Source organism: Anolis carolinensis, chromosome 1 (genome assembly GCF_035594765.1).
Source record: "Anolis carolinensis isolate JA03-04 chromosome 1, rAnoCar3.1.pri, whole genome shotgun sequence".
In the NCBI taxonomy this organism is placed as follows: domain Eukaryota; kingdom Metazoa; phylum Chordata; class Lepidosauria; order Squamata; family Dactyloidae; genus Anolis; species Anolis carolinensis.
This window is the reverse complement of record NC_085841.1, coordinates 213,567,868-213,595,595: the sequence shown is the minus strand read 5'-3', so window position 1 is coordinate 213,595,595 and position 27,728 is coordinate 213,567,868. Positions and strand designations below refer to the sequence as shown.

The 27,728-nt window shown below is 39.5% G+C and overlaps 1 protein-coding gene across 4 annotated transcripts in view; it reads left to right on the top strand.

Moving 5' to 3' along the window:
* xirp2 (xin actin binding repeat containing 2) overlaps positions 1 to 27,202 on the top strand; it is a 206,037-nt gene extending 178,835 nt beyond the window's left edge. For all 4 annotated transcript variants that reach the window (XM_062964979.1, XM_003223669.4, XM_008115138.3 and 1 more), the window contains 6 exons: positions 6,134 to 6,241; positions 8,688 to 8,760; positions 9,489 to 9,622; positions 11,619 to 21,069; positions 24,890 to 25,023; positions 27,130 to 27,202. In XM_062964979.1, coding sequence (XP_062821049.1) covers positions 6,134 to 6,241; positions 8,688 to 8,760; positions 9,489 to 9,622; positions 11,619 to 21,069; positions 24,890 to 24,984 — 9,861 coding nt within the window. In that variant the 3' untranslated portion in view covers positions 24,985 to 25,023; positions 27,130 to 27,202. The remainder of the gene's footprint in view (positions 1 to 6,133; positions 6,242 to 8,687; positions 8,761 to 9,488; positions 9,623 to 11,618; positions 21,070 to 24,889; positions 25,024 to 27,129) is intronic.
* The last annotated feature ends 526 nt before the right edge of the window (positions 27,203 to 27,728 follow it).

Below are 27,728 nucleotides of genomic sequence, written 5' to 3'. Positions count from 1 at the left end.
ACAGGAAGATCCTCTAAAGCAGAAGTGTTCAAAATGTTTCCCATTGGACTTGGGCAACCCCTGGGAGTCTTGAATATGGTCTCTAAAATTCCTTCAAGGTTCCTTCAAATTAAAACATTACCACCTGGTATGGGGTGTTTTTGCCCCATACTGATAAAAAAAACTCTCAAAACAAATAGTAATGTACTTCTCTCCCCCTTCCCAATAAAAACATCAACTTCAAATCAACCAAAATGTTGGCCAGAAGCAATGTTACATTACTTTGGAGTACCCAAACACATCTGCCTCTGCAGTTATCCAGCCCTACTCAGGAAAATAAAAGGAACAGGAAAGTAAAAGCAAGAGAAAAAAAGACATTAAATCTGCCTTTGATTATGACAGCTCCCTCATTTTCTTCTATTTCCTATTTTTAATTCTGCTACTTCAGGAAAAAGAGGGCTCTTAGGTCCGCCTCACTCAGGACTGTCAAAGACAACTGTCAGTGCTTCCCTAGGTTTTCAAGCTTTTTATCTGCAATTTCCAAGGACTAAACCTTTGTGCAAAGCTAGTGCCTTGACGCTGGACTTATAGGTCTTTCCAGGGGCAAGGAAAGCTGAATAACAAAAATTGGAAGATGTTCACTTGCTCATTTGTCATGAAAAAAAATCTTCCACAGCAAAATCTGGAGAGGAGGAAGAAATAAGAGGTCAAAGAACAAAATGACCACTGAGAAGAAATAGTAAGGAGAGGTGAACTGAAAAGATACAAGCTCGAAAAATGGAATGCTTAGCCAAAGAGAGAGCAATAGCAATAGAGAGGTGTATTACTTTATGGTAAATCATCATCATAGATCTGTTCAGTGTTGCTCAATCAACTAATAAGAAGCCCAAGCAATGGCTTCAATTGCTACATTGAAAAATTAAAACACAAGTGAGAAGATGTCCATGTGTTCTTGTACTCCCAAGTTCAAGTAACTCTAGATAACAAAGGCAATGACAAGGAATACCGGGAGGGCTGCAAGAAATAAAATCTAAAAAGGAAAAAGATGATGGGGCAGAATCAGCAGCCTTGCCTGCCTGATGCATTTCAAATGCATCATACCATTATTCCCGCCATATTTATTAGCTATGTGGATCTCCAGTGATAATGGGACTTGGCGCCCAATTTAGATAATCATTCTTGCCAAAGACTTTTAACTGCACGTCTCTTTGAAAAATGTGATTACAAACATTAGTCACTAATATTAAGGGCTCACGTGTTCTGCTTAGGGGTTTTCTTGGGAGAATTACAGCTTATCAGTAGTGTATAAATCAATTAAGATGGATGGAGTGATGGGTGCGATAAGCAAACTAAAAAATGCAGTTTGTTAATATCACTCAGAAATGAGTGGGTGAAAAGCTCCTGTGCTGGTACGGCTGTACCAGAAGCTCCAACTTTATTTTCTTTCTGCTAATGTTTGCAGTCATAGGGCAGGCCGCCTGTCCATCATCATTAAGTTTGGTTCCGCCCCTTGTTCAGGGTTCTGGGAGGGAATGAGCCATTTTTAAGTCAGTCTCACTTAAGGAAGCTAAGCTATAGGACGTAGACCAGCTCATCCCGTAGAAAAGCTTCATATCTCAAGCACATCCGGGGATATAGAACATCCGAGGAATCAGAAACAGAAATTCCAGGGGAAAGGTCCCAAAGGTTCTGGCTAAGAGTACACAGCCTCTCAGCTCCTGAGGGAAACAGTCCTAAAGTTTCCAAAGAAACCTCAGAGAGAAAACAGCACTACAGATCCATGGAACCACAGCTGAAACATCTGCAAGCCTTGGTTGGTAGGTCCACTCGATGTCCAGACTCATTTGGAATCGGTAGTGGGTCCCACATCAGCTAGGCCCATATAATAGACAGCCTGGGAGAGGTTATAAGGGGTTTTCTTCTTATAGAGAAAGCAGAGTTATCCGAAGCCAATTGTCTGTCCCCTGGGGACAAGACTGAAAAGGCCAACAGTTTATTAAGGAAACCTTGAAGTGTTATTTGACTCCTTGAAGAGTTATTATTTGTTCAATAATAAAGACTTTGTTATCTCATTAAAGACTCAAAGGACCTCTCTTTGAGGCACCCTGGCTTCCCGCTGGGCATAAAGTATATGTCCTATACAAAGACAATAGCTACAGGCCCAGCGCATGACAGAATAGCTCCAATGGCTAATCTTCTAAAAACTTCCCTTGCTATATCATTCAGCCCAATATCTCCTCATTGTCCCAAACAAATTTGGCACAATTAATACAAAGTTTAAATATCCAGTGCTTTTTTATGAGAAATATGTATCATAGCTTCGCAACCTGGTGTCTTCTAGGCGTATTGGGCCACGAGTTACATCTTCACAAACCAAGCATGGTCAATTAATTGTGACCATTCAGCAACCGAAATGCCACTCCGGACTGTCCATGTGAGTAAGGCAGCCCTCCACAACACAACCATTTCTATGTTTTGTTTTGTTTTTCTTCTTGGGGGTTTGGGGAGGGGGAGAGAGAGATAACCAGAGAAGCTATTTTCTTGTCTGCAATGACGTAACTGAAGAAGGTTCTTATGCAAATGATGGTTCTCTCCAGCGATATGCTCTTTTTTGGCTGTACCAATTTATGTTAGGACTAATTTGCTAACAATTTATTATTATATTTTGCCTTAGGATGTTTTGTGGAGCAGAAGTCAAGGAGCAGGGTGTGTTTCTGGTGATAACCAAAGTTGGCAGATCTTACCCTAGAAAGCCTATGGCAACAACAGCTATAGATGAAACATGTGAAAGTAGAACCTATTATAGTTTGAGAAAAAAGCAAATTTCTAAAGGAATATTTCTCACGAGTCAAACCTCTTACTGCATAGCTTTCCCATTTACACTATGGTGAAGATTCTACACTCAATATAAAGGACTCACTGGCATGCTTAGTGCTTACAAACAATTGTTAGTGGTCATTTTATAGTAACTTGTATACCTAATTGAGAAACCATGAGTTTTATGCAGTTTAAGGCTAATATTGTAACGTGAGAGATTACAATTGGCAATGCCATCACAAGCTCCTCAGCTTCCACTTCTTTTCAACTTAGATCTGCTTCAGAGAATCCTGAATGGGAAAAAAATCAATTGTGAACACTTCTTAACATCTATTCCTACCTGTGGGACATGCATTGATTTTTCTGCATTTGCTTTCTCTGGCATACTATTTTTATGTGAAAATCGGTTTACAACAGCATTTCCACAATTATTTTTATGAAAAAAGGCCTGTCTATGTCATTTCTCCCATTCTTCCTCCTGCTGCTACCCAGCTAGTTTGAAGTGGATACTTTCCGCCTGCAGCCAACCCAATTGTTTCCTCGACCTGTATTATTGTATTATTGCCACTGCAAACCGTAATTGGAGAATTAGAATGCTCACATTTTGCCATTCACATCCGCTCTTTCAAAAGGGAAATATTTGTGAATATGTGGGGTAGTGAACAAAGGAATCTATTCTCCCCTAAAATTTACAGCCTATCTTTGCTCAGAGATTGGTGAATAAGTTGCACAATCCACCAATTGCAGGTCCATTTGTGTATCTCTGAATGTTTCTATGTGCTCTAAGTCCTATATATAGGGATAAAAAATGTTATCTGTACTCTACCATTATAGCATTTTAATGCCAATTTAACAGACATGGGCCCATAATTCAGTATCCTTAGATATGTAGTTTGATGTGATACTTGAGCTTCTCTACTATAAAGCTGCAGTATAATCCTCAGAGAGTGCAGTTGAGCTGTCTAGGAGGGAATTCTTAGTCTTCAAGTAAATTGTAAATGCCATGATTTGTAGGATAAAACCATGACAATTTAAGTAGCATCAAACTCCTACAACTATGGTAGCACAGTAGAGTCTCACTTATCCAAGCTAAACAGGCCGGCAGAAGCTTGGATAAGCGAATATCTTGGATAATAAGGAGGGATTAAGGAAAAGCCTATTAAACATCAAATTAAGTTATGATTTTACAAATTAAGCACCAAAACATCATGTTATACAACAAATTTGACAGAAAAAATAGTTCAATACGCAGTAATGTTATGTTGTAATTACTGTATTTATGAATTTAGCACCAAAATATCACAATATATTGAAAACATTGACTACAAAAATGACTTGGATAATCCAGAGGCTTGGATAAGCGAGGCTTGGATAAGTGAGACTCTACTGTATATAGGTTTGGATGTTGGACTAGAACACTAGGAATCAGATCTTTTCTTAGTCACCGAAACCTACTGGGTGAGCTTGGGCAATTCACATTCTCCCAGTTTCAGAGGAAAGGAATAGCAAACCATTTCTCAATAAATCTTTACCAAGCAATAATTAATTATATGTATAGGTATATGTATGTATGTATGTATATGCATGTGCGTATGTATACATATAGGAGCCCTGGTGGCGCAGCTGCTGAACTTTCTGAAGGTTAGCAGTTCGAATCCGGGGAGCGGGGTGAGCTCCCTCTGTTAGCCCCAGCTTCTGCCAACCAAAATGCAAATATAAATAGATCAATAGATACCGCTCTGGTAGGAAGGTAATGGCACTCCATGCAGTCATGCCAGCCACATGGCCTTGGAGGTGTCTACGGACAACACCAGCTCTTCGGCTTAGAAATGGAGATGAGCACCAACCCCCAGAGTTGGACATGACTGGACTTAATGTCAGGGGAAAACATTTACCTTTACCTACGTATACACATACATAAATACATGCCAAGAAAACTCTAGGATAGAGTTACAAGAAGTCCAAGTGGACTTGAAGGCACATAACAACAAATCAAACTGCTATATTGGATTAGAAATATTCTATAATGTTGGGACATTTCACAAAGCCATCTTTTTGTGCCACGTTTTATGGATGGGTGGGTGAGGTGTTGAAATCTTCCTGGATTTGCAAATACTCATTAGCTAAAATCTTATTGACTGATCCACTTGATCAATTGTTGAACAGTGAATCAACACATCAAAAAATCCCTTTGACTCAAAGGGTTTGCCCTAATAGGGTCTATAATAGGGTTCAAGGCAAAGAAGGTATTTGTAGAAATTGCTGTTTTGGGGGGAAAGAATGGATTCTGATTAGAAGCAAAAAAAGGTACAATCAAAAATTGAGATTATTTTTTATTAGGCATTTTCCTATTGAAGCTCCTTTCCTGGGACTAACTACTTCATCTGCCACTTCTGCTATAGTAGGAATACATCTTTTTCCTCCCTCTCCTCCCTCTTGACAGTTGTCATAACAAGGAAGGATGCGAACTGTTCTCACTTTGCTCCTCATCCTCAGTATCTAAAAAGCAAATGTGAGCATATTCGAAGTGGCAGAGAAGCAAGAAGAAAACAAATGTCTTTCTCTCCTTACCTCTTGCTGCTGATGAGAAGAAGATTAGCAGAGAAATGAGTGTCTGTGTGAGAGAGAAAAAATATTCTTCCTTTGTCATAGCCACACAACCACAGCAGCCAGGTTGACAAAGATGGGAGAGAAGTGCTCTTTTCCAGCTTGGTTTAGATTTAAATCCAAGAAGGAAGCCAACTGCTTATCTTCCACAGAAGTTAAAGACCGTAAGCTGCTGTGGCTTGCAATATTGAATAAAGTAATTAGACTTTTCAGTGACATCTCTAGAAAAAGGTCTTAGAGTGCCCTTTCTAGGGGTCAGTTGTTAGGACTTCTAAGCTATAGCTTTATAGATATATCCACACATTAAAGCTGTGAGTAGCCTGTGTATGAAGTGCTTCATCATCCTAAAGTTTGGGAAGATTCTGGTCACATACTTACCAGCAGATAGGAGTTTGGTGATTAAATCAATAAAGCTAGCATTAAAACCCAGGCCACCCTGTACAATCTCTTTTGATATGTATCTTATGCTACAGAGACTACTAAAGAAAAGGAAATCTCTTGTAGGCATGCAGTAATGAAACTACAATGGTATAGCAAAGCCTGTTCCAGGTTTTGTTTTATCCTTGCCTATTATGTTATTACTTATAATCTTCTCATAAATAACAGTCAATTTGATTGTGCGTCTTGAAAAACCATTTACATGGGAGGGAAATGCAACAAAATGGTACTCTGGCCTCTGTTTTTAAGTGTATCATTAAATTACAAATGTATGTTTTTTATTCCATTGTAGAAGATGTTGAGCCAAAGTCAAGTCAAGATGTCAAGCAGCAGCACAGAAACCCAAGTAAATGAAGTGACTTCAAGAGCCACACAGCAGGAAACCTTTCAATTGGAAAAGGTACAGATATTATTTAATAATTATTGTGTCACCAAGCAACTACCCAACGATAAAGATTTAGCAAACTCCATTATTATTGTGCCCTTCTTGTCTTGTGGTGTGTATGAGAACCAATCTAGCTCAGGAGCTAACAAGAATGAAAAGAATATTTATTTCAGTTTGCTTCCTGGCAGAATAATGCTCAGGAAACCCAAGCAGGAAGAAAAGAGTGGTAGCAAAATTCTTTGCACTTTTCAAAGTCTTCCAGAAATTACATGTGGGTTTTTTTAGGAAGAAAAGGATGGATTTTTTTCACATAGACGATTCCCCATCCCACCCCCTGCAGCCTCTCATGCCGGAAGCAATGTGCTTTGTGTAGTAAACATGTTTTCTGTGCAATGAAATTATATGTAATTTTGGGTCAGACACACACATACATTTCAATGTGGAATAATTCCCAAATGAGGACACCTTTTGAGAATTTTGTAGAAATGTTTAGTTTCTCATAGTAGCGTGAGAACTATGGAAACCATTTGTCCTTTCCTGCAAGGATAAGAAACACAAGGATTGTACATCTATGGCTAACGGAGCTGATATCCTCTTGGTGCCTTATAAAAGTTTAAGTTAAACCTAGACCAAAACAACTCACTTTTTGGGTCATTGCCTATGTCAGAATCCGGCAATAACCAAAAGTTCTCTACAAAAAGAAACCCATCTTGTAAGCCACACAATTGTCTCTCTCTTCCACTTTGATTGCCTCTCTGCATCATATGGCTCTGTAGTTTATAGTTTGGTAAAAGGTAATAGAAGAAAATTCCCCTCACTAAACTGGTGGTGATGCAGTGTGTTAAAGCGCTGAGCTGCTGAACTTGCAGACCGAAAGGTCCCAGGTTCAAATCCCGGGAGCGGAATGAGCGCCCGCTGTTAGCCCCAGCTCCTGCCAACCTAGCAGTTCGAAAACATGCCAATGTGAGTAGATAAATAGGTACCGCTCTGGCAGGAAGGTAACGGCGCTCCATGCAGTCATGCTGGCCACATGACCTTGGAGGTGTCTACGGACAACTCTGGCTCTTCGGCTTAGAACTTCGGTCACGACTGGACTTAATGTCAGGGGAAAACCTTTACCTTTACCTTAAACTGCAAACCCTATGATCCCAAGGAATGCACCCATGGCAGCTAACAAGGAATCAAATCACCATAATTTATCCATCATACCTAGGCCCAGAAGCAGATTAAATAATTATATAATAATATTAATAATAATAATAATAATAATAATTTTATTTTTATACCCTGCCCCATCTCCCCGAGGGGACTCGGGGCAGCTTACATGGGGTCAGGGCCAGGCAATAAACAATATAAAACTCAACAGTAGAAAACAAATCAAAAACAGATCAAATCACATATACCAATAAACAATAAACATACTTTGATAAAAACCTGAGTGGGCCAGAAAAGTGCAAATAGTTTACAATGCAAATTAGAAGAGAGGTAGGTACCAGGGACTATTATCCCATTAAAGTGCTGGAGAAGGTGAACCTAGAGACAATGTACGGCTAAGGAGTAAAAATACTATAAAATAAAATAGACAACAGGGCAATACCAAACTAAGGAAATCAGTCACTAAAAGCCTGTTGGAAGAGCCAAGTTTTCAGGCTCTTAAAGCCCCTCTCCTCTCCATCCCAACTGTCTCTGCCCTGGTCTCCAAGGAAGAGAAGAACAGGCAGATCTCCATTATGTCAAGGCCCAATGCAGATGTAAAGTTCTCCATCCATCTGAACTACCATGGCCCTGACCTCAGAGGAAGAGAAAAAAGGGACACAGTTGCATCATGCCCAGGCCCAAAAGCAGAAGAAGGGGCCTTCCGCCATTCCAGTTACTACTGCATGGAAACAGAGACTTAGATGCAGGATCAGCTGGATGTAATCCTTTCCTCTGCTGCCATTCCCTTTTTCTTTTGTGTCATATCTTATTTAGATCATAAGTCTGATGGGAAGAAACTATTTCCTTCTTTTACTTGTAAAGCGCTATGTGCAACAATGTCACTATATAATTAAATGATGACAATGATAACAACAGCATGTGAAAGGGCCCCTGGAAACTTTTAGAAATTCGTTTTTTGTTTTATTTTGATTTTTGACTGGAGAAAAGGCACTCTTGGGAGTCTGGAGGTGCTGACGGTTGGAAAAATCACCTGCCCATTCATGGGATCTTTAGTGTTGTATTTATGTAAATTATCCCATATTCAGCTGGCAATACTGTAAATCCTGTTACAGTGTTAATCAAACAGCACATCAAACATCTGGAAAGCTACACAGTTTCCACTCCTTTAATATCGAATCGTATAGAAACAAAGCATTTGTTTGTGTCCAGAAACTCAGGGGAAAAACTGGAGAGATACTACTGTCTTGGTGACTGTGATGAATTTGTACTGAAATAGAGATATTTTTTTTTTAAAAAAATGCAGGTTTCTCATCAAGAACAAGCATCCACTGAGGTCAAGAAGACTTCTAATGTTACCGAGAGTGCTGATAAAATAGGTAAGAATCCACTGTAAGTTAAGGGGGAAATAAAAATGATCTATATCTATAGATTAATGATCTATATCAATGTGCCCCTGGTGGCACAGTGTGTTAAAGCGCTGAGCTGCTGAACTTGCGGACCAAAAGGTCCCAGGTTCAAATCCCGGGAGCGAAATGAGCGCCTGCTGTTAGCCCCAGCTCCTGCCAACCTAGCAGTTCGAAAACATGCAAATGTGAGTAGATCAATAGGTACTGCTCCGGCAGGAAGGTAACGGCGCTCCATGCAGTCATGCTGGCCACATGACCTGGAGATGTCTATGGACAACGCTGGCTCTTCAGCTTAGAAATGGAGATGAGCACCAACCCCCAGAGTCGGTCACGACTGGACTTAACGTCAGGGGAAACCTTTACCTTTTCATATCAATGGAAAGCAATGGAGGTTCTATTGTTTTCAGTTGTACAGCTGAACACATACACATTTGACCTGTGTAGTTCAACTAAGTTGCTTTTCCAAGCTTGATGCCAAAGATCCTGGCCTATATGGAGGTGCATGTAAGAAAGGGGAGCCCAACTAAATTTGCTTTAAGAATAGATTGTTTCACATGATCCTGAGAAGAAAGCCTAGCTATCTGTCACATATGAAAGCAAAGTGCCTCCTGGAAATCTGTCACCAATGACTAAAGCCAATTAATGCTAATTTAGTGTCATCCTGAAATGACCCCTTCAGCTTTCTTTTCACACCACAGTGGTCAATGCTGCCATGAGTGAGGAGAGTCCAAAGATTTCTGCACAATCTTTAAAGCAGCACTTTGAAAAACCAGCCCAAGGAAAAACACTTCTTTCTGGCCGAGAGAGTGGAACACCCGCAAAACAGATCAAGGTCAGTGGTTTGGAAAGGGGAGCCCCGCAGCTAATGAATACTGAATTGCTATATATATTTATTCTAAAACTAAAATTCCTTTCTGAGTTGCAGTTGCTGTAGATTCAGAATAAGCATATTTCATCCATTTGTTTAGATGATGCTTGCAATATGATTTTCAGTAAACAATTGATGTGCTTGGCAAGAGGCTGATCAATCTCTTGGTCCTTTGGGGCTGTTTTAATGGTAGCAGGGCAATTTATGGTTGCTAGTAATGTATCCTTTAAAGTATCCTCTTCCTGCCAAGCCCGCACTGCAAAGTATTGAGGTTAGAGGTATTTTTTCTTTGATTTCAGGCATTGTTTAGGTGCTTGGAAGCAGGATATCACATGACAGAATTAGGGTTCTGTTCCTATGTTTCTGTTTTCCAGTGTTTTGACATTTACGCCTTTAACTATGGCCCATGAACCAATGTACCAATACTAATTTATAGCATTGAAGTGTTAGCCCATATGCAGCTGGTTAAACTGTATGTTAAATGCCATGTAGCAGAAATAATCTGGAAGCTGTAACACCCTGCTGTATATTCTTTAATGAATACCTACCTATAGGTACTGCAATCTTCTTTAAATCGACCTCACTTTTTTGTATTTGCTATTCTTTTTCTTTTGTTGTATACTGTTTCTTCTATCTGTTTCAGCAAGTCTGTAAAGCTAAGATTGCAATAGCTGTTAACAGGAGATATAGGTAATATCCAGATGGTTTCAGAATACAATTGTCAAATATATTAATTAAATATTATAAATATAAATTAGATATTGCAGTGATGAAAATTACAGTACAACCCTTCTCACCCCGAAGGGGACTCAGGGCGGATCACAATACACATATACATGGCAAACATTCAATGCCATTAGACATACGATGTATATAGACACATATAGACAGACCCAGAGGCAATTTAACATTCCAGCTTCATGAAGGTATGCTCAATTCTGGCCACAGGGGGAGCTGCCACTTCACTATCCACACTGAGTCTTTGATAGATTACTTCCTCATTCTTCCATACGCTGCTGGAGATTTTATGGCATTGTAAATTAGTTAAATTAGCCTCCCCGCATACGTGGTACCTAAATTTCCTACTTGACAGATGCAACTGTCTTTCAGCTGCATATGTCAACAGCAAGCTAGACTATTGGGCCGGGCTGTGGCGCAGCTGGCTAGTAACCAGCTGCAATAAATCACTACTGACCGAGAGGTCATGAGTTCAAAGCCCGGGTCGGGTTAAGCCCCCGACCATTAAATAGCCCGGCTTGCTGTTGACCTATGCAGCCCCAAAAGACAGTTGCATCTGTCAAGTAGGGAAATTTAGGTACGCTTTATGCGGGAGGCTAATTTAACTAATTTACAACACCATAAAACTGCCAGCAAAACATGAGGAAAGGAATGAGGAAGTACAGCCACTAGTGGACGGTGAAGCAACAGCTCCCCCTGTGGCCGGAATTGTGAAGCTGGAAAAATGTTAAATGCCTCTGTGTCTGTCTATACTGTATGTTGCTTGTCTGTTGGCATTGAATGTTTTCCATATATGTGTTCATTGTAATCCGCCCTGAGTCCCCTTCGGGGTGAGAAGGGCAGAATATAAATACTGTAAATAAATAAATAAATAAATATTAATGGTTGGGAGCTTCTATAACATAGAATCACACTGGAGGACCTAGAGAGGTCCACAAACACTTCCTGTGGGGATTATTTTTTGGAGTATGGGTAAGTGAAACTGTGGATATCAAATCTGGGTATTAGGGAGTCATACTGTATACATGAATTCCCTGTGACTGTGTTAAACCACCCTGTTGTGCTCAAGTATTATTTTGGGATGGATGAAAGAGGATCTTATTTCCTTTAACCTCTAGCTGTTTAGTGCTGTGCGGGATTGAACTGACCACATAGAATGGATGCAAAATTATGACTTAATTTTAATAAATAAATGAATAAATACAAATTTTGTCTCCTAAAGATTGAAAATGAGTGTCAAGAAATGATCTGGCCGTCTTCAGCTGTTTCTTCTGCTGCTGAAGCTGTTTCTACAAGTAGACAACAGGAAGCATATATGGTGAGGAAAACCAAGCATACATCTGCTGCCTCAGCAGCAGCCTGCTGCACCTCTTCTAAGTATGGAAGTACAGAGGAATTTCCTCCTCCACCATCTCCAGACTTACTACAGGCTCCATCTGAAATGACAGGGTTTTCCCAGTCCCCTGAACCCTCTCCCTCTCCATCAAAGCAACCCTTCCCCAAAGATGTTTATTCTAAGCAAAGAAATCTTTATGAATTGAAGCGTTTATACAAGCATATTCACCCAGAACTGAGAAAAAACCTGGAAAAGGATTACTTCAATGACATTTCTGAGATAGTGTCTAGTAGCAACACCGAAACAGGTACCTCGCTGGCAAGAGATGTACGTCAGGCTCGATACATCTTTGAAAATTCAGAAAGCAGCCCTCAAAAGTGCATGAGCCCTGAAAGGGAATATTTGGAATGGGATGAAATTCTCAAAGGGGAGGTCCAATCGATGAGGTGGATCTTTGAGAATCAGCCCCTAGATTTAATCAGAGACGAATCCCCTGATCCAAATGATGTTAAAAGCATTGGAGATCAAGAAATAATTGCAGGTGGAGATGTTAAGTACACTACTTGGATGTTTGAAACACAACCCATGGATTCACTGGGCGCACATACTTCAGAAAGCCCAGAAAATGCGGACGGAGTTCCTGAACTAGCTTGTGGAGATGTCCGCACGGCCACCTGGATGTTTGAAACTCAGCCATTGGACTCAATGAATAAAATTCACCACACAAAAGAAGACTCTGATGAATCTTGTTTTAAGGAAATCACTGGTGGTGATGTGAAAACAGTAAAGTACATGTTTGAGACACAGCATCTGGATAGCCTGGGGCAGCTTTATTCGGTGGATGAAACTAAATTGCTGCAGCTCAGATCTGAACTAAAGGAGATTAAAGGGGATGTGAAGAGAAGTATAAGGCATTTTGAAACCTTACCAATGTATGTTATTAGAAACAATTTAGGCCAAATGCTAGAGATTAAAACTGTCCAGAGGGAAGATCTGGAGAGAGGAGATGTCAGAACCGTACGCTGGATGTTTGAAACACAGCCTCTAGATATGATCAACAAAGATTCCCTAGAAATCAAAGTTGTCTGTGGAATCTCCATGGAGGAAAGTATCAAAGGTGAAGTGGGCAGAGCAAAATGGTTATTTGAAACCCAGCCTCTGGATACTATTAAACAGGAATATGAAGAGACAGTTGTGGAGAAAGAAGCCATTCTAGGCACAGATGTCTGCAAAAAATGTTGGCTTTTCGAGACCCAGCCTCTTGATACCCTAAAAGAAAGTGAGGATGCAAATCCTTTGCCCTCAGAAGAAATAATAGGAGGGGATGTAAATACCACTAAACACCTATTTGAAACTTTGCCAATGGATAGGCTAAAAGACAGCCCAGATGTTGGTAAACTTCAAAAAATGGCAGCCACTGAGGAAGAGAAAGGGGATGTGAGGCACCAGAAATGGATTTTTGAGACTAAGCCACTTGAACAGATTAGAGAGGAACAAAAAGAAATTATAAGAGCTGTGAAACTGGAGGAAATTGATAAGGGAGATGTGAGCAGCTGTAGACATGTATTTGAAACATGCCACTTAAGGAAACAGGATGACTCATATAAAATCCATGTTGAAGGAGTAACACAAGGTGCAGTAAAATTAAATAAAGCTGTTTTTGAAACCACTCCATTGTATGCAATTCAGGATAGACTTGGGAAATATCATAAAGTTAAAACAATTCGACAAGAGGAGATCATCAGGGGAGATGTCAGAAACTGCAGGTGGCTATTTGAAACGAGGCCCATTGATCAGTTTGATGAGAGTATTGAAAAGATTGAGATTATTAAAGGGATATCTTCACAAGAAGTACAGTCAGGTGATGTCAAAACAGCAAAATGGTTGTTTGAAACACAGCCTCTTGATTCCATCAAATATTTTGCTCAGATGGAAGATGAGGAAAGCACAGAAGAGTCCCAGGCAACAGAAGTTGTCAAGGGGGATGTGAAAACATGCAGGTGGCTATTTGAAACACAACCAATGGAAACTCTATATGACAAAGAGACTATAGAGTCTGATAGCGAAGAGATCCATAAAGGAGATGTAAAAACTTGCACCTGGCTTTTTGAAACCCGACCTCTCGATGCCATGGGGGAAGACTCGGAAACAGCCATAAAACTGCATACAGTGGAGCAAGCAGAAATCCAGGGCAGTGATGTCCGTACAGCATGTTTCCTCTTTGAAACAGAAAAGTTAGAAAACATACAAGGAGAAGAAAGCAAAGAAATAAAGCGGGTTGTCGAAATTGATATCCAGCCTGGAGATGTTTCTACCATGAAGTATAAATTTGAGAACCAATCATTAGACTCCATAAATTCCAGTTCAGAGGAAGTTTTGAAGAAAATTAAAACCCTACAATATGAAGATATACAGAAAGGGGATGTTTTGCATTGCTGTTGGCTTTTTGAGAACCAGTCTCTGGATGAAATAGCAGAACATGAAGAAGACAAGACCTCAGTAAAAACTGTGACTGACATACAAGGTGGAAACGTGAGAAAGGGGTGCTTTATCTTTGAAACCTTTTCTCTGGATCAGATTAAAGAGGAGTCTTCTGAAGATATAAGTGCCATAAAAACAGTTAGAGAAGATGAAATAACAAAAGGAGATGTGAACAGCTACAGAATGCTCTTTGAGACCCAGCCGCTTTATGCAATTCAGGACAGAGAAGGGTATTATCATGAGGTGACAACGGTTAAAAAGGAAGAAGTCATTCATGGAGATGTACGTGGGACTCGTTGGTTGTTTGAAACGAAGCCCCTGGGATCAATAAACAAATCAGACAATGTCTATCTTATAAAATCAGTCACCCAGGAAGATATTCAAAAAGGAGATGTCAGTTCAGTCAGATACCGATTTGAAACACAGCCATTGGATACAATCTCAGATGAGGAAAAAATCATTGTTCCCACTGTGGATAGTGTTCAGGGTGGTGATGTGAAAGCAAACAAGAAATTATTTGAGTCTGAAGAAGCCCAAGAAGGCATGTATGTAAGAACAGTGAGTGTCAGTGAAATACAGCATGGCAATGTGAAGACATCGACTTGGCTATTTGAAACACACACCATAGATGAGATCAGAGGAGAAGAATCAGAGTATAAAGGTGTCAAGACAGTAACTAAGGAGGAGGTGCAAGAAGGTGATGTTCAGCATTCAGTGTGGCTTTTTGAAAACCAGCCACTGGACTCCATTAAGGAAACTGATGAAAGCGATGGAAAAATCGATAAAGAGGAAATTCCACAGGCAGATGTTAAGACCACAACATGGCTCTTTGAGACAACTCCTTTCCATGAATTCAATGAAAGTAATGTTCAAAAGGAAGAAATAATTGGGAAAAGTGTGAAGGAAACTTTAAAGGAACTTTATTCTCACAAAGTCGTAGAAACACATGGCATTATCTTGGAGTCAGATGAAATTGGAGATGTCAGAATGGCAAAATATAAGCTGATGAATCAGGAGCCTCCTGAAATACAAAAAGAAGAGATTATTAAAGGAGACTTAGCTAACATCATATTGAACCTACTTTCCAGACCCAGTACTGAAGAAAAAGAAAATAAAGTAAATGAAGATGAAAAGGGCAATGTGAATTTGACCAAACAACAGTTGCTGAATAGATCAACAGATGTTCACATTGAAAAAGAAGAGATAGTTAGAGGTGATATACAACAAGCCATTAAAAACCTGTTTAGTAAGGATAGTTCTGTAAAACATGGAATTTTAATTCAGGAAAATGAGAGGGGTGATATTAACATGACAGTCTATTCTCTTTTTCACAAAAAGGATGGTAATAACATTAAGCAAGATGAAATTATTGGTGGTGATGTGAAGCGTACAATTCACAGCCTTCTCTCTTCTGCCATGAATAATGAAATATTAGAAAGACCTAAAATAGATGATTCTGAAAGGGGCAATGTTCAGTTTTTTACAACATGCATAGAAGCTGGAGCTCTGGATTATCTGAAACTCCTCCAGACAGGGACAAATGAAACATTTTCAACAAGGAATCAAGAAGAGGAGGAGGAGGAAATAATTGGTGGTGATGTTGAAGGGACAAAGCTGTTACTAAAGAAAAAGAAGTCTAAAATTCAACGGACAGTTAATGAAGCTGACATTGTCCCTGGAGATGTGTGTAACACAGTTAAAATCTTTATGACTGAGCCACAGAATACATCTTGTCATGTATGCAAAGAAGAAATTATAAAAGGTGATTTGAAGGCAGCTTTAAATTCCCTCAGCCAGGCCATAAATCAAACAACTGTTGCAGAGAAGGAAGAAATTATAAAAGCTGACATCCTTGCAATTCTGCAGTCTCTTAAAGAAGCAGCTTATAATCTGAAAGAAACAGAAAAACCTGATGTCATCCCAGGCGATATTAAGCAGGCTATTGAATCTCTGGAGAAAGCAAGAAACACAAAAAATGAAATCTTGAGACAAGAGGTTGTTCGAAGTGACCTTGAATCCACCCTGAGGTCTTTGAAAGCAGCTCAGCAGTCTTTCAAGACAGAAACTATAGCAGAAATAGATGGCAGAGAGAGTCAGACAGTGGTGGGGAACTTGCTGGAAGCTTCAGCAGAAAGGAAAATACTACAGCACGAAGCAGTCACCAACAGTAATATCAAACAAACCAATGAGAGTCTGTTTAAGCCATCTCAACAGTTGATCAATCACGAGGTTAATGTAAGTGACAGTTTACAAAATAATATAAAATCTCAAAAGAAACATCATGCAGGGATGAAGTCTGAAAAGGAGAGCCTCCTCACTGAAGATACCAGAGCAATCAATCTGAATCAGAAACAGAGCATCAAGACACATGAGGTAGATAAGAAAAATGTGAAGGGCTTATCTAGTTCCCAATACAAGGTCATGGAAAAAGGAGATAAGTCTATAAGTAAAGTCAGAGACCATAACATTGCAAAAGAAGAAGCAAAGTGTCACACAGATCAATATATGAGTGATCAATCTGCTTTTTGTGGCAATGTTCAAAAGAAAGAAAGAATAGAAAAATCAGAGGCAAGCAGAATGATGAGGAAAGACAGTTCATCCAATGCTGTTCAGTCCACAAAACAATTTACTGGAAAGAAATATAATGTATTTCATGAACATAAAGATGACAAACATTTTGACACCAACCTTCAGGAGAGGACAAAGGAAAAATCAACACTGTCAACATGTGATCACAGCTCTAGTCACAAAGAAGCAGGAGAACTGGTCAACATGTCAACCTGCATGATTTCCAAAACAGCTGGCCGTGTTTGGACACAAGAAGGGCACCACAGTAGAAAACAACCTCAGCATTCAAACGAGGTTTGTAACGAGAAGAAAAATAATGCTAAGGCAAGCCAAGCAGAGGTTTCCATGGCATCAGAACAAAATATAAAAACCAATCAAAAGGTCAGAACCACACAGGAAATGCACACTCAAATTACAGAATCTGAAAGGAAGCAAAGATGTAATGTTATCCAACCAAGTGAGAAATCCATGCTGAGGTTTAGGGGAAAGGCTAAAGTGGAGGGTGCAGAGTCAGATGTCAAGGTTATGGTGAAAAATCCACTAAATCCAAACAAAAATCCTAAGGGCCCAGACAGGTCAGAAATTGATTCTCCACCCCCACCTCCTCCTCCTCCTTCACCTCCAATTTCAGTCACATCCTCTGATGCTGACTTTCCTCTGCCGCCACCACCTCCTCCTCTAACTCATTTGATTACAGCTTCTGACAGCCAAAGTTTTCCTTCACCACCACCACCAGTAGGACAGGGCAAAATGGAGAGTGAACATTTTCCTCCCCCACCATTCCCAGTAGAAGTCAAGGGTGAAAGTGAGCTAGCATATGCTCCATCTCCATTGCCTCTTCCTCAACCCTCAGCTATTCCTCAGCCCAGTCAAAAGAAAGATCATTTCCTCAAACATCTAGACAAAACACTGCAAACATCCATTCAACACCATGACAGCCTTAAAGGCAGCAGAGGCTCATACATCAAGTCACATCTTCAGATGGAATCTGCAAAAGATTTAGAAACAAGCCAGCCTAGAACACCTAGAAAAATCCAACCAAATATTGTTCAGATACACACACAAAGTGACGCTATGAAAACAGTGGAAGAAAAGAAAGAAAGCATAACAATGAGGATGACTGCTAACCATGAAAAGAAAGAGGAAAGTGTCTGCACAAAAACTGAAGAGATTAGAAGGCCCACATCAGTCACAGAAGCAATCAAGCTGAAGACATCACCAATAACAAGAACAACTACGTTTCCTCTTGTTAGGTCTCCTTCTCTTCCAGCAGAAGCAACACAAATGAAACCAAAGCTTTATGTAAGAAAATTTAAAACTCCCTTAATGATTGCAGAAGAGAAATACAGGCAGCAAAGGGAAGAGATGGAGCAAAAAGAAGCCAAAGGTGTTTGTCCACTGGCTATGAGACGAAACAGTGAAACTTGGAGTAGTTCTGCTCAGAACGAGTCAGAAACATGTCATTCAGCTCTAAATACAGAAGAAATGCATCAAACCCCTCCGCAAGGGCCATTGCTCTCTGCAGCTCTAGAGATGCCCACAGAGTCTGAATGTCAAAGGAAGGCCCAAGTGGGAAAACCACACGTTGATGAACAACAGCTTATGCCAAAAGTAGCAGCAGCCAATCAGTCTCAAGTCGTTTTGAAAATCTCAGCAAAGGAACAGAGTACAACAAAAGCCATGCACAGTTCACAAAACTTTAATAAACAGTGTGAATCTTCTCAAAAGGTAGAGGACCATAGAGAACATGCTATCCACAAGAGACAGCAATGCCAAAACGAGGAGCAATTGCATCTGTCAAAAAGCAAAATAAGGTCCCCTACTTTCAAAGTCAGAACCATCAAGCTTTCTCCTTTAGAGCAAAGCTTACATGAAATCCACATGGATTCCATGATAAACAAAAACCAAGAAGGAACTGGTATCCAGAAGCAACATATTAAAGAAAAACAGCAAGAAAATGTAAGCAAAACTACTATTAAAAAACAGAACACTACAAAGTCAAATAGCCAAGTGAATGTTGATGAGAAAATGTGCCTAGAAAAGCCAATTTTAAAGTATACAAGAAGAAAGGAAGAAGTAAAGGACAAAGAATCCAGTGAAGTGAAACAGAGGTTAGTTCAAAGGCAGGAAATTGAGAAAGACAAAATTAAACAAGAAAGAGTCTCTTCAGTTATGGAAGGAAAGCAGAGCCAAGTAATTGGTTTCCCTAAAGAAAAAAAAGTATTCGCTCAAAGGCAACAAGAAGAGGTTAGCAATAAATCAGAAAAAATGGTCAAGCAAAAGATAATTGATATGCACCAAGACTCACAGACTTTGACTTCCGAACAAGGGAAAATTCATGTTTTGGAGACAAACATTCAAAATAAAAAACTGTCCCAACAAAACAGTGATATAAATCACATGGAATGTACTAGGGAAAATACCAACCAACACAAAAAAGCCCTTCTTAAGACAACAGAGCCAAAACAAGAGTTTATGCAGAAAAAACCTTTATCATTTAGTTGCCCAAGAGGATCACCACAAAGCAATGAGAAAAGCACAGTAGATGTATTAGAGTTCCTGAGGAAACGTGAGGAAGTACAACAAGTATTATCCAGAGTAAAAGAGTTTGAAATTGAGCCAAATAAAAATGGAATCAAAACATTTCAGGCATTCTTAAATGTTATTCCAGAATGGCTAATAGAACAAGAAAAGAAGGAAAGCTTAACCTACATTGCACAAGAGAATAATGTGGAAAAGATGAAAGAAGAATTACTGATTGTTAAGGAGCAAGCTGCCAAAATACTTGAATCATGTGAAGATGCCATCCAGACAGCCATGATTTCCATGAAACCTCTGAAATCTAGAAAGGGCCCTCTTCAAGTTGGGGGACCATCACAAAAAGCAACTAAAGATAGCATAGGATCTAGCACAAAAGACTCACAGAAAACTAAGGAGATTAACAAAGACATAATGGCCCATCAAGAAGTAAAGCAAATAATCAGTGCCCGCAGATTGTCAGAAATCGGAATGACTTCACCATCCCTAAGAACACGAGCACCATCACCTACTTACATTACCATTGAATCTAGATGTATTGAACCCACCCCCAGGGAGATCTTATCTCCTGTCCAAAGGGAAAGCACTCCAGTTCCACCATCACCTCCTCCCCGAAGTGTGACACCAACATTTAAGACACAACAACAGCCAGCCGCTTGCCCCTCACCCTCCCCTCCAAGAAGCCGCTCGGAACAACTTGCCAAACTGAAAGACACAACTGTAAAACTGTCTCAAGGAGCAACACAAAATAGATCAGTAACCCCAATTCCTATATTGGAGAAAAGGTCAGAGATTGTTAAATCCCCTGCAACACTCCGGCGGCAAATCAAGATTGACACGCGCCAAACTGATGTTTTGTCTTCAAAAATGTCCTCTGTGAATGAATCACATGTAACTGCCAGCACAGTGAAGAAAGTTAAAGAAGCCCATGAAGAGTCTGAAACAAACAAAATGGACATCTCCCGAAAGAGAGGAAACATTCCAGAAAGCTTGGAGCCACACAGACATAATGTTGGCTCTATTTCCATCACTCAAAAGTTTGAAGTCCCTAAGTCTGATTCTAAAGGGCTCATGCATAAGTTTGAAGCATCTGAGCAGATGATTCACATAAGAAAGGAAGCAGAAACGCCTGATAAACTGAACAGTGAGGATAAAATAGATATAGTGGTAGGAATGTTTAATGATAAACCCAAAACTGAGGTGATATCCCAGAAAAGGTATGTTGAAAATGGTATAATCCATGGCCAAATGAAGGAAGAAAGGCACAGATTTGGCAGGAATGGATGTGGCCAAACTTCTCAAGAACCTGAAAAGCAAAAAGAACATTTCCAGAAGTCTCCAAGAAGGCAACAAAGAGAACCCAAGCAAAAGGAATGTGACATCCAAGAGCATTCATTGGAACCCACAGTATGTTTTGACACAAAGTCACACAATGAGTGTTGCTCCGGCATGGATTCATTTGAGAACACAGTGGTTGAATCAAGAGCTGCCATTTCTACTTCACGAAGCACAGATGGGATGCAGTCAGGAGGGTTTGGCTTCAAGCGTGCACCTCCCACATATGAAGATGTAATCTCAGGGCACATCTTGGATATTTCTGCTTCTGATTCCCCAGAAGAGCTCCTAAGGAATTTTCAGAAGACTTGGCAAGAGAGTGAACAAGTCTTTAAAAGCCTGGGCTACAACATCTCAGAAGCTGCTGAAGCAGAAGTACGGAGCAGCTTCCATGAGGAAGCAGAGTTTATTAGTGGTAAATAAGCATGCAAGGTGTGAAGGAAGTTTTTAACAGCTTTAAGAGTCTGGCACCATGGCAATAATTTGTTTTGAAGAATTAATATGCAACTGGAAGGCTGAAGTGGCATAACTCCACTAACATTTCTGCATTTGCATTTTCCTTCCTTCCTTCTTTCTTTCTTTCCTCCCTCCCTCCCTTCTTCCTGTCAGATATCTTTTGATTCATTCCAAAGGCATGTGCCTCAATATATGTGCTAATTGTGGTTAACAAGTACTGACAGTTTTAGGTTAGTATACTCTTTGAGTTCTGATAGTGAAAATATGTTCCCAAGCATGAAAAAAATAACACCTCACAAAATGCTTTATTTCTTTATTTTAGTTGAAAAATGTGTAACAAGGTCTGTTTTGGGGGAATGGACTTGAATGAAGGCCTTTGGATTTGCATGTCATATTACATACAGTGCAATATTGTGTTTTTCTATTTCATTTCCAAGAGATTAATGTAAGCCTCCTTTTCGGCAAAGTATGGCTCCATCTACACTGCCATATAATGCAGTTTGAAACTTTCACACTATGTCTACAGCAGATACCTTTACCTGACTTCATTCTGGTTTGTTCATGAGGGTGGAAAAACATGACTTTCGAAGGATATGAACAATACTAACCCTCAACAGTGGTACTCTATTGAGAAAAACAACAGTATAAAATGCTATTAGTATTTGACATTGGAGACAAAAACTTCACCCCCACAGCTGTGCATGATATAACTATTGTGCAAGCAGTAGTTTAGTAAACAGGATACACAACAGAATACATTGCTGAATCCATCTCCTGTATTAACTCTAGAAATTAATGTACACTAGATTAGTGCAATATGTTAATACAAGGACCCAAGTGAATTCAGCCCATTATAACTTCAGCATAAACCAATGTGAATAATTTAGATGCAAGAACACATGTTCACCTGTTATATTTTATGCCCTTGCATTTAGATTATTTAGATTATTTTATGCTGCTATTGTAATGCCCTAAAGCCAATGGCATCATTGTACTTATGCAAGATCCAGAGAAGCAACATTAAAATATTCAGCAATCAGACTAAACAAGGAATACCATGAGCCAACCATTCTGCAAGAATTGCTCCCATCACTACCATCTTCTGCTCGTGTCAGTCAAAATACTCCTCAGAAATATTACTGATATCTTGGTTGAAGATTCTTCTATACTTTCATCTCGCAAGGGGAGAGAATTGTATTTCAATTCATTTTCTAATTAAGAATTTCCCTAGATATGCAAAGTTATTTATACCCATAGCAGAAAGAACTTGAGCTCAAAAGAATCCACATGTAGGAGAAACTGAAAATGGCAGACTTATCCCTCCAGCTTTAGGACTTTGAACACTTAACTCTGAAAAGTGTGCTTCTGAATTCCAAAATAAACACTTTTACTAAAGTCCTCAGATTTAAGACCTATACAACAGGCAGGTATAATAGAGTCCTATCCATACTAAGAAAACTGTTCTAATTCAGCCAGTGCAGACAGGTGAACATGTTGTTCTTTTGAAAGAAAATCAGAATTGATCATTACTTATTCAGGATGAAATAAAGACCAGAATTAATTGAGGCAGATGATGATGATGATGATGATGATGATGATGATGATGATGATGATGAAGAAGAAATTTTATTTGTACCCCACCATCATCTCCCTGAAGGGACTCACAGAGGCTTACAAAGAACTCCAAGGGCCACACATAAAATAAAACTGTTCTGTCACGTGCTGGGCCTGTAACTATTGTCTTTGTATAGGATGTATACTTTATGCCCAGCGGGAAGCCAGGATGCCTCAAAGAGAGGTTCTTGAAGATTTTCCTGAAAAGGATAGTCCTTTGAGTCTTTAATGAGATAACAAAGTCTTTATTGTTGAACAAATAATAAATCTTCAAGGAGACAAATAACACTTCAAGGTTTCCTTAATAAACTGTTGGCCCTTTAGTCTTGTCCCCAGGGGACAGGCAATTGGCTTTGGATAACTGTGAAAACCCTCTTATAACCTCTCCCAGGCTGTCTATTATATGGGCCTAGCTGATGTGGGACCCACTACTGATTCCAAAAGCGTCTGGGTATCGAGTGGACCTACCAACCAAGGCCTGTAGATGTTTCAGCTGGGGTTCCGTGGATCTGTGGGGCTGTTTTTTCTCCGAGGTTTCTTTGGAAACTTTAGGGCTGTTTCCCTCAGGAGCTGTGAGGCTGAAAGGCTGTAAGCTCTCAGCCAGAGCCTTTGGGACCTTTTCCCCTGGAATTTCTGTTTCTGTTTTCTCGGATGTTCTATATCCCCAGATGTTATTGAGATATGAAGCTTTTCTACGGGACGAACTGGTCTACATCCTATAGCTTAGCTTCCTTAAGTGAGACTGACTTAAAAATGGCTCCTTCCCTCCCAGAACCCTGAACAAGGGGTGGAACCAAACTTAATGATGATGAACAGGCGGCCTGCCCTATGATTGCAAACATTAGCAGCAAGAAAATAAAGTCGGAGCTTCTGGTACAGTTGTACCAGCACAAAAACAGTTACATAGACATAAAAGTGACAATAACATGAGATTACAGCTGCAAAAATAAAATATCACATAATAAAATTAATAAATATTATGAGTGTATAGCCACTGTAGTTGGCACAACCAACCCACCACCCGCAACTGCTGTGATCAACAGGATTTGTTCCCGTGTCAGTTGGGAAACAGCTGGCTGATGCTTCCACATCCTCCTGTGAGAGATTTCTATTGTGGCAGAGAGAAGCAGGGTTCCTGTCACAGTTCCCCCTCACACCAGAGATAGCTTGCACAAGTGGAGTATGGATGGCAATGTGAGTCAGCTGCTTCCCTTCCAACTGGGGAACAGATCCTCTTTGGTTGCAGCTGCTGCTGCTGAATAAATGGGAATTGGGGGATTTTCATGGACCACTCCTAGCATCCCCTAAACTAAAGTTCATGAAAATGAATCAGTCATGAATGTGTAACTCTAGATTTGTAATTGCTTTTGTAAATTTCAGCCAAGGTTTTTTTAAAACATTGATGCAGAATAAAGGGAAGATGATAGACCTACTCATCCTTAGTTTCATCTACAGAGGCAGAAAAGGGAGATGGAGGTCAGGCAGCCCTCTGTGATATTTCTTTTTTTGCAGAATACTCAGCAACACAATCACAAGCCATGGTTTCATTTATCGACCATGTAAGGCCACATCACCTACACAAAGGATCAAAACTGCTGTGGTAGTCAGCCAAGTCTACAGCAAACAGTTCTGATTCACACAAGTAAATAACATTAGAACACCTTTGATATTGATCAACACTGTTGATTCATCCTTTTGAAAAATGTATGTTCCTGTGCTCTTCGAAAATCCCCAATGTAGTGAAAGAGGAAATGTGAGTACTTTCACCACAAAGTGCAAAGTGGGGGAGGGATATATCTTTCTCTGTGAGAAGAGGTGGGTAACCTTTAGATGCCACTGACTGTGTAAGTTCCTACTGCACATTTTATAGTAAAAAGATAAAAATGTATCAAATGTGAGTTGCTCATATTTCCACTTTGCTCTCTGCCTCTTGAAAAATTTAAACACAGTCCATGTCTCCAAGGGATGCATAGAGTTCTGTTCTCCCCAAAACAAAACACAGGTCTCACTGTAACCAGATTTTGATTTGGTCATTTAAATGGGAGACTTAGGAGTTGATTATTTGTGAGCCAAGACTTTAAACTTTTCTAGCGATGATTTGCATAGTCTGAAGGAGGGATGAATAACAACACATAACACTGAGACCCTGTCTCATTTATTTCTAGAAACTGCAACTTCAGGGAAAGGAAGCATGCCTACTTTGTCAAAAGAGAGTTTATCCAATGGAGTGCCTGGTTGCCGACAAGCAGACCTTTCATAAATCTTGTTTTCGATGTCACCACTGTGGCAGTAAATTAAGGTAAGATGAAGCGAACAATTATAGCTTGACATGCAAATACTGTCATAGCCAACATCTATTTTCCTATGGGTGGTACGTAAGATACTGGATCACATAGCAGATATAATTTTCCTGCCCAGATTCTTCACTGAAATGGCCACTTGACGGGTCTCTTTTGGTTAGATCATAAGTAAGTCTCATTGAAGACTTACCTTATTTCCAAGGAAGTGGGTATAGAATTGCAGTTTCGAAACTCATTCCCTCTGGATATCACCATATAAAAGAAGAATAAAGATAGATTCTCCATATTTTGCTCTACTGTTGCTGGTATAAACCCTTTAGCTAGAATCAAAAGGGTAAAACTACTGACTTACTTGTCATATCTGTGTTTGCAAAACAGTAAGAACACCTAGACATTAATATGCCCTTTTCAATCAACTAACAGAAGTCATATAGGTGAATAATAGTGTAAGAAATCACACAATACATATCAGAGAACAGAAAGGGCTAAGGAAGGGAGATGCTTATTTTGGCTGGGGAAAGAGAGTGGGAAGAGAAGTTAAAATGATATTTCGACCCTGGATTTCCTAGTTAATCGGGTCTCTTCTACTACAAGCTGCATAGGGAATAATGGTAGATCTGCCACATATCAAGGGGAGATATTGTTATGGGGTTTTTTTTTGGTCTTTTTGTTTTACTTTGTTCTACTTGTTCTGCCAACATCAGTGGATGTAACTAACTGTAGTTAGAGAAAAGGACGAGTCTGGCTACATAAATAAATAAACTACATTATTTAGCTTGCACTAAAGACCTTTTTAATTTAGTGGCTCCTTCATGGTTTCCTTAATTATGTTTAAAGGTAGACTGAATGGTCTAACAGCAATTAAAAGATTTTCTATAATTACCATCCTCATAACAGCTCACAACATCTGGATTTAAAGCAAAAAAAAAACCTTTCTGCAAAGCTTTCTCTTCTCTCTGCCCCATCCAGTTTCCGAATCCAGATTATCTGCTTTGAACTGGATTATATGACAGTGTAGACTCAAAGCAGATAATCTGGATTTGGAAACTTGCTCATATGGCAATGTAGATCCAACCTGAGTCGATGAAAGTCGTGATCCAAGCCAATATTGTTTAATCTGCTTGGCAATACAGTAGAGTCTCACTTATCCAACACTCGCTTATCCAACGTTCTGGATTATCCAACACATTTTTGTAGTCAATGTTTACAATACATCGTGATATTTTGGTGCTAAATTCATAACTACAGTAATTACTACATAGCATTACTGCATATTGAACTACTTTTTCTGTCAAATTTGTTGTATAACATGATGTTTTGGTGCTTAATTTGTAAAATCATAACCTAATTTGATGTTTAATAGGCTTTTCCTTAATGCCTCCTTATTATCCAACATATTTGCTTATCCAACATTCTGCCAGCCCGTTTATATTGGATAAGTGAGACTCTACTGTATATGTTAAATAAAACATACCTATTATCTATTTTCTAAAGTGATATAAGTTAAGGTATAATTTACAGACATTAATAATTATAGGATTTTAAAATTAAAAGGAAGGACATTTGCATATGCCTTTATTTGCGTTAAAGCTGTGTGAAATGCAGTTGTGCAAATACACATTTGCATGGATAAATCAGGAATTTTAGTGAAAATTAAAGAGTGTGTGCATTCTATAAAAGTAGCATTGAAGGAACGGTGGCAGTGAAAGTATAGTGAAGCAGATGTGGGCCCCATAGGCTCTTCTGCTCAGTGTTCAGAGCAAACCTCAAGGCTAATTTTCCTTTGAAACATGGAAGAATAGTAGTAAATTGCTACCATTCCATACTATCAAAAAGAAAGTCAGAAATAGCATATGACAATGCTCAGGCCCCTCTTCCTTCAGCTGAATCTATTCTAAATCTTGACCAACCCAATATAATTTAATCTACTGGGCAGTAGACATTCAATGAAAAATATTTATTTCTTTTCTAAAGTGATACACATTGACGGTTGCATTTACAGACACTATTATTTATAGGTACTTAAAATGTCAAGTAAAATTTGATATTCTTGGAGTGTTTCTGACTGATGGATGTCATAAAACATGTTCTCTTTGATTTGGCAGCTTGGGAAATTATGCTTCTCTCCATGGCAAAATATATTGTAAACCCCATTTTAAGCAACTTTTCAAATCCAAAGGAAATTATGATGAAGGCTTCGGACACAAGCAACATAAAGAATTATGGGTTTCCAAAGATCAAAAAGGCCACAGTGGTTCCGTTCATGCTAAACAAGTCCCTACACAACTATCAAAGACAGATGAACCTAGTGATGAAATTTTGCAGTCTGCCACTCAGCAAGTAACTTGTGATACTTCTGGTGATAATTCAAAACAAATCACAGAGCGGGGCAAATTAAACATTACATGGCCTCCGTCTATGGAGAAACCCAAAAAATCATTTTCTCTTGAGGAAGAGGTTAAAGTGAATAAACCAAAATGGCCTCCAGACAGTTCTGAAATTGATGCCATCGCCAGCAATTGTACAAATCCACCCACGAGTGACAGAAACCAGCATCAGCTAACAAATGATGATGACAGCCATTGGGACATGGATGACAAGAAGAAAGACGCAAGGACCGATTCACAACCAAATGATCACCCCACTGTCACCCCAGCATCTAGGGGAAAGGAGCACGGAAATAATAGCAGCACAAAGACATCTG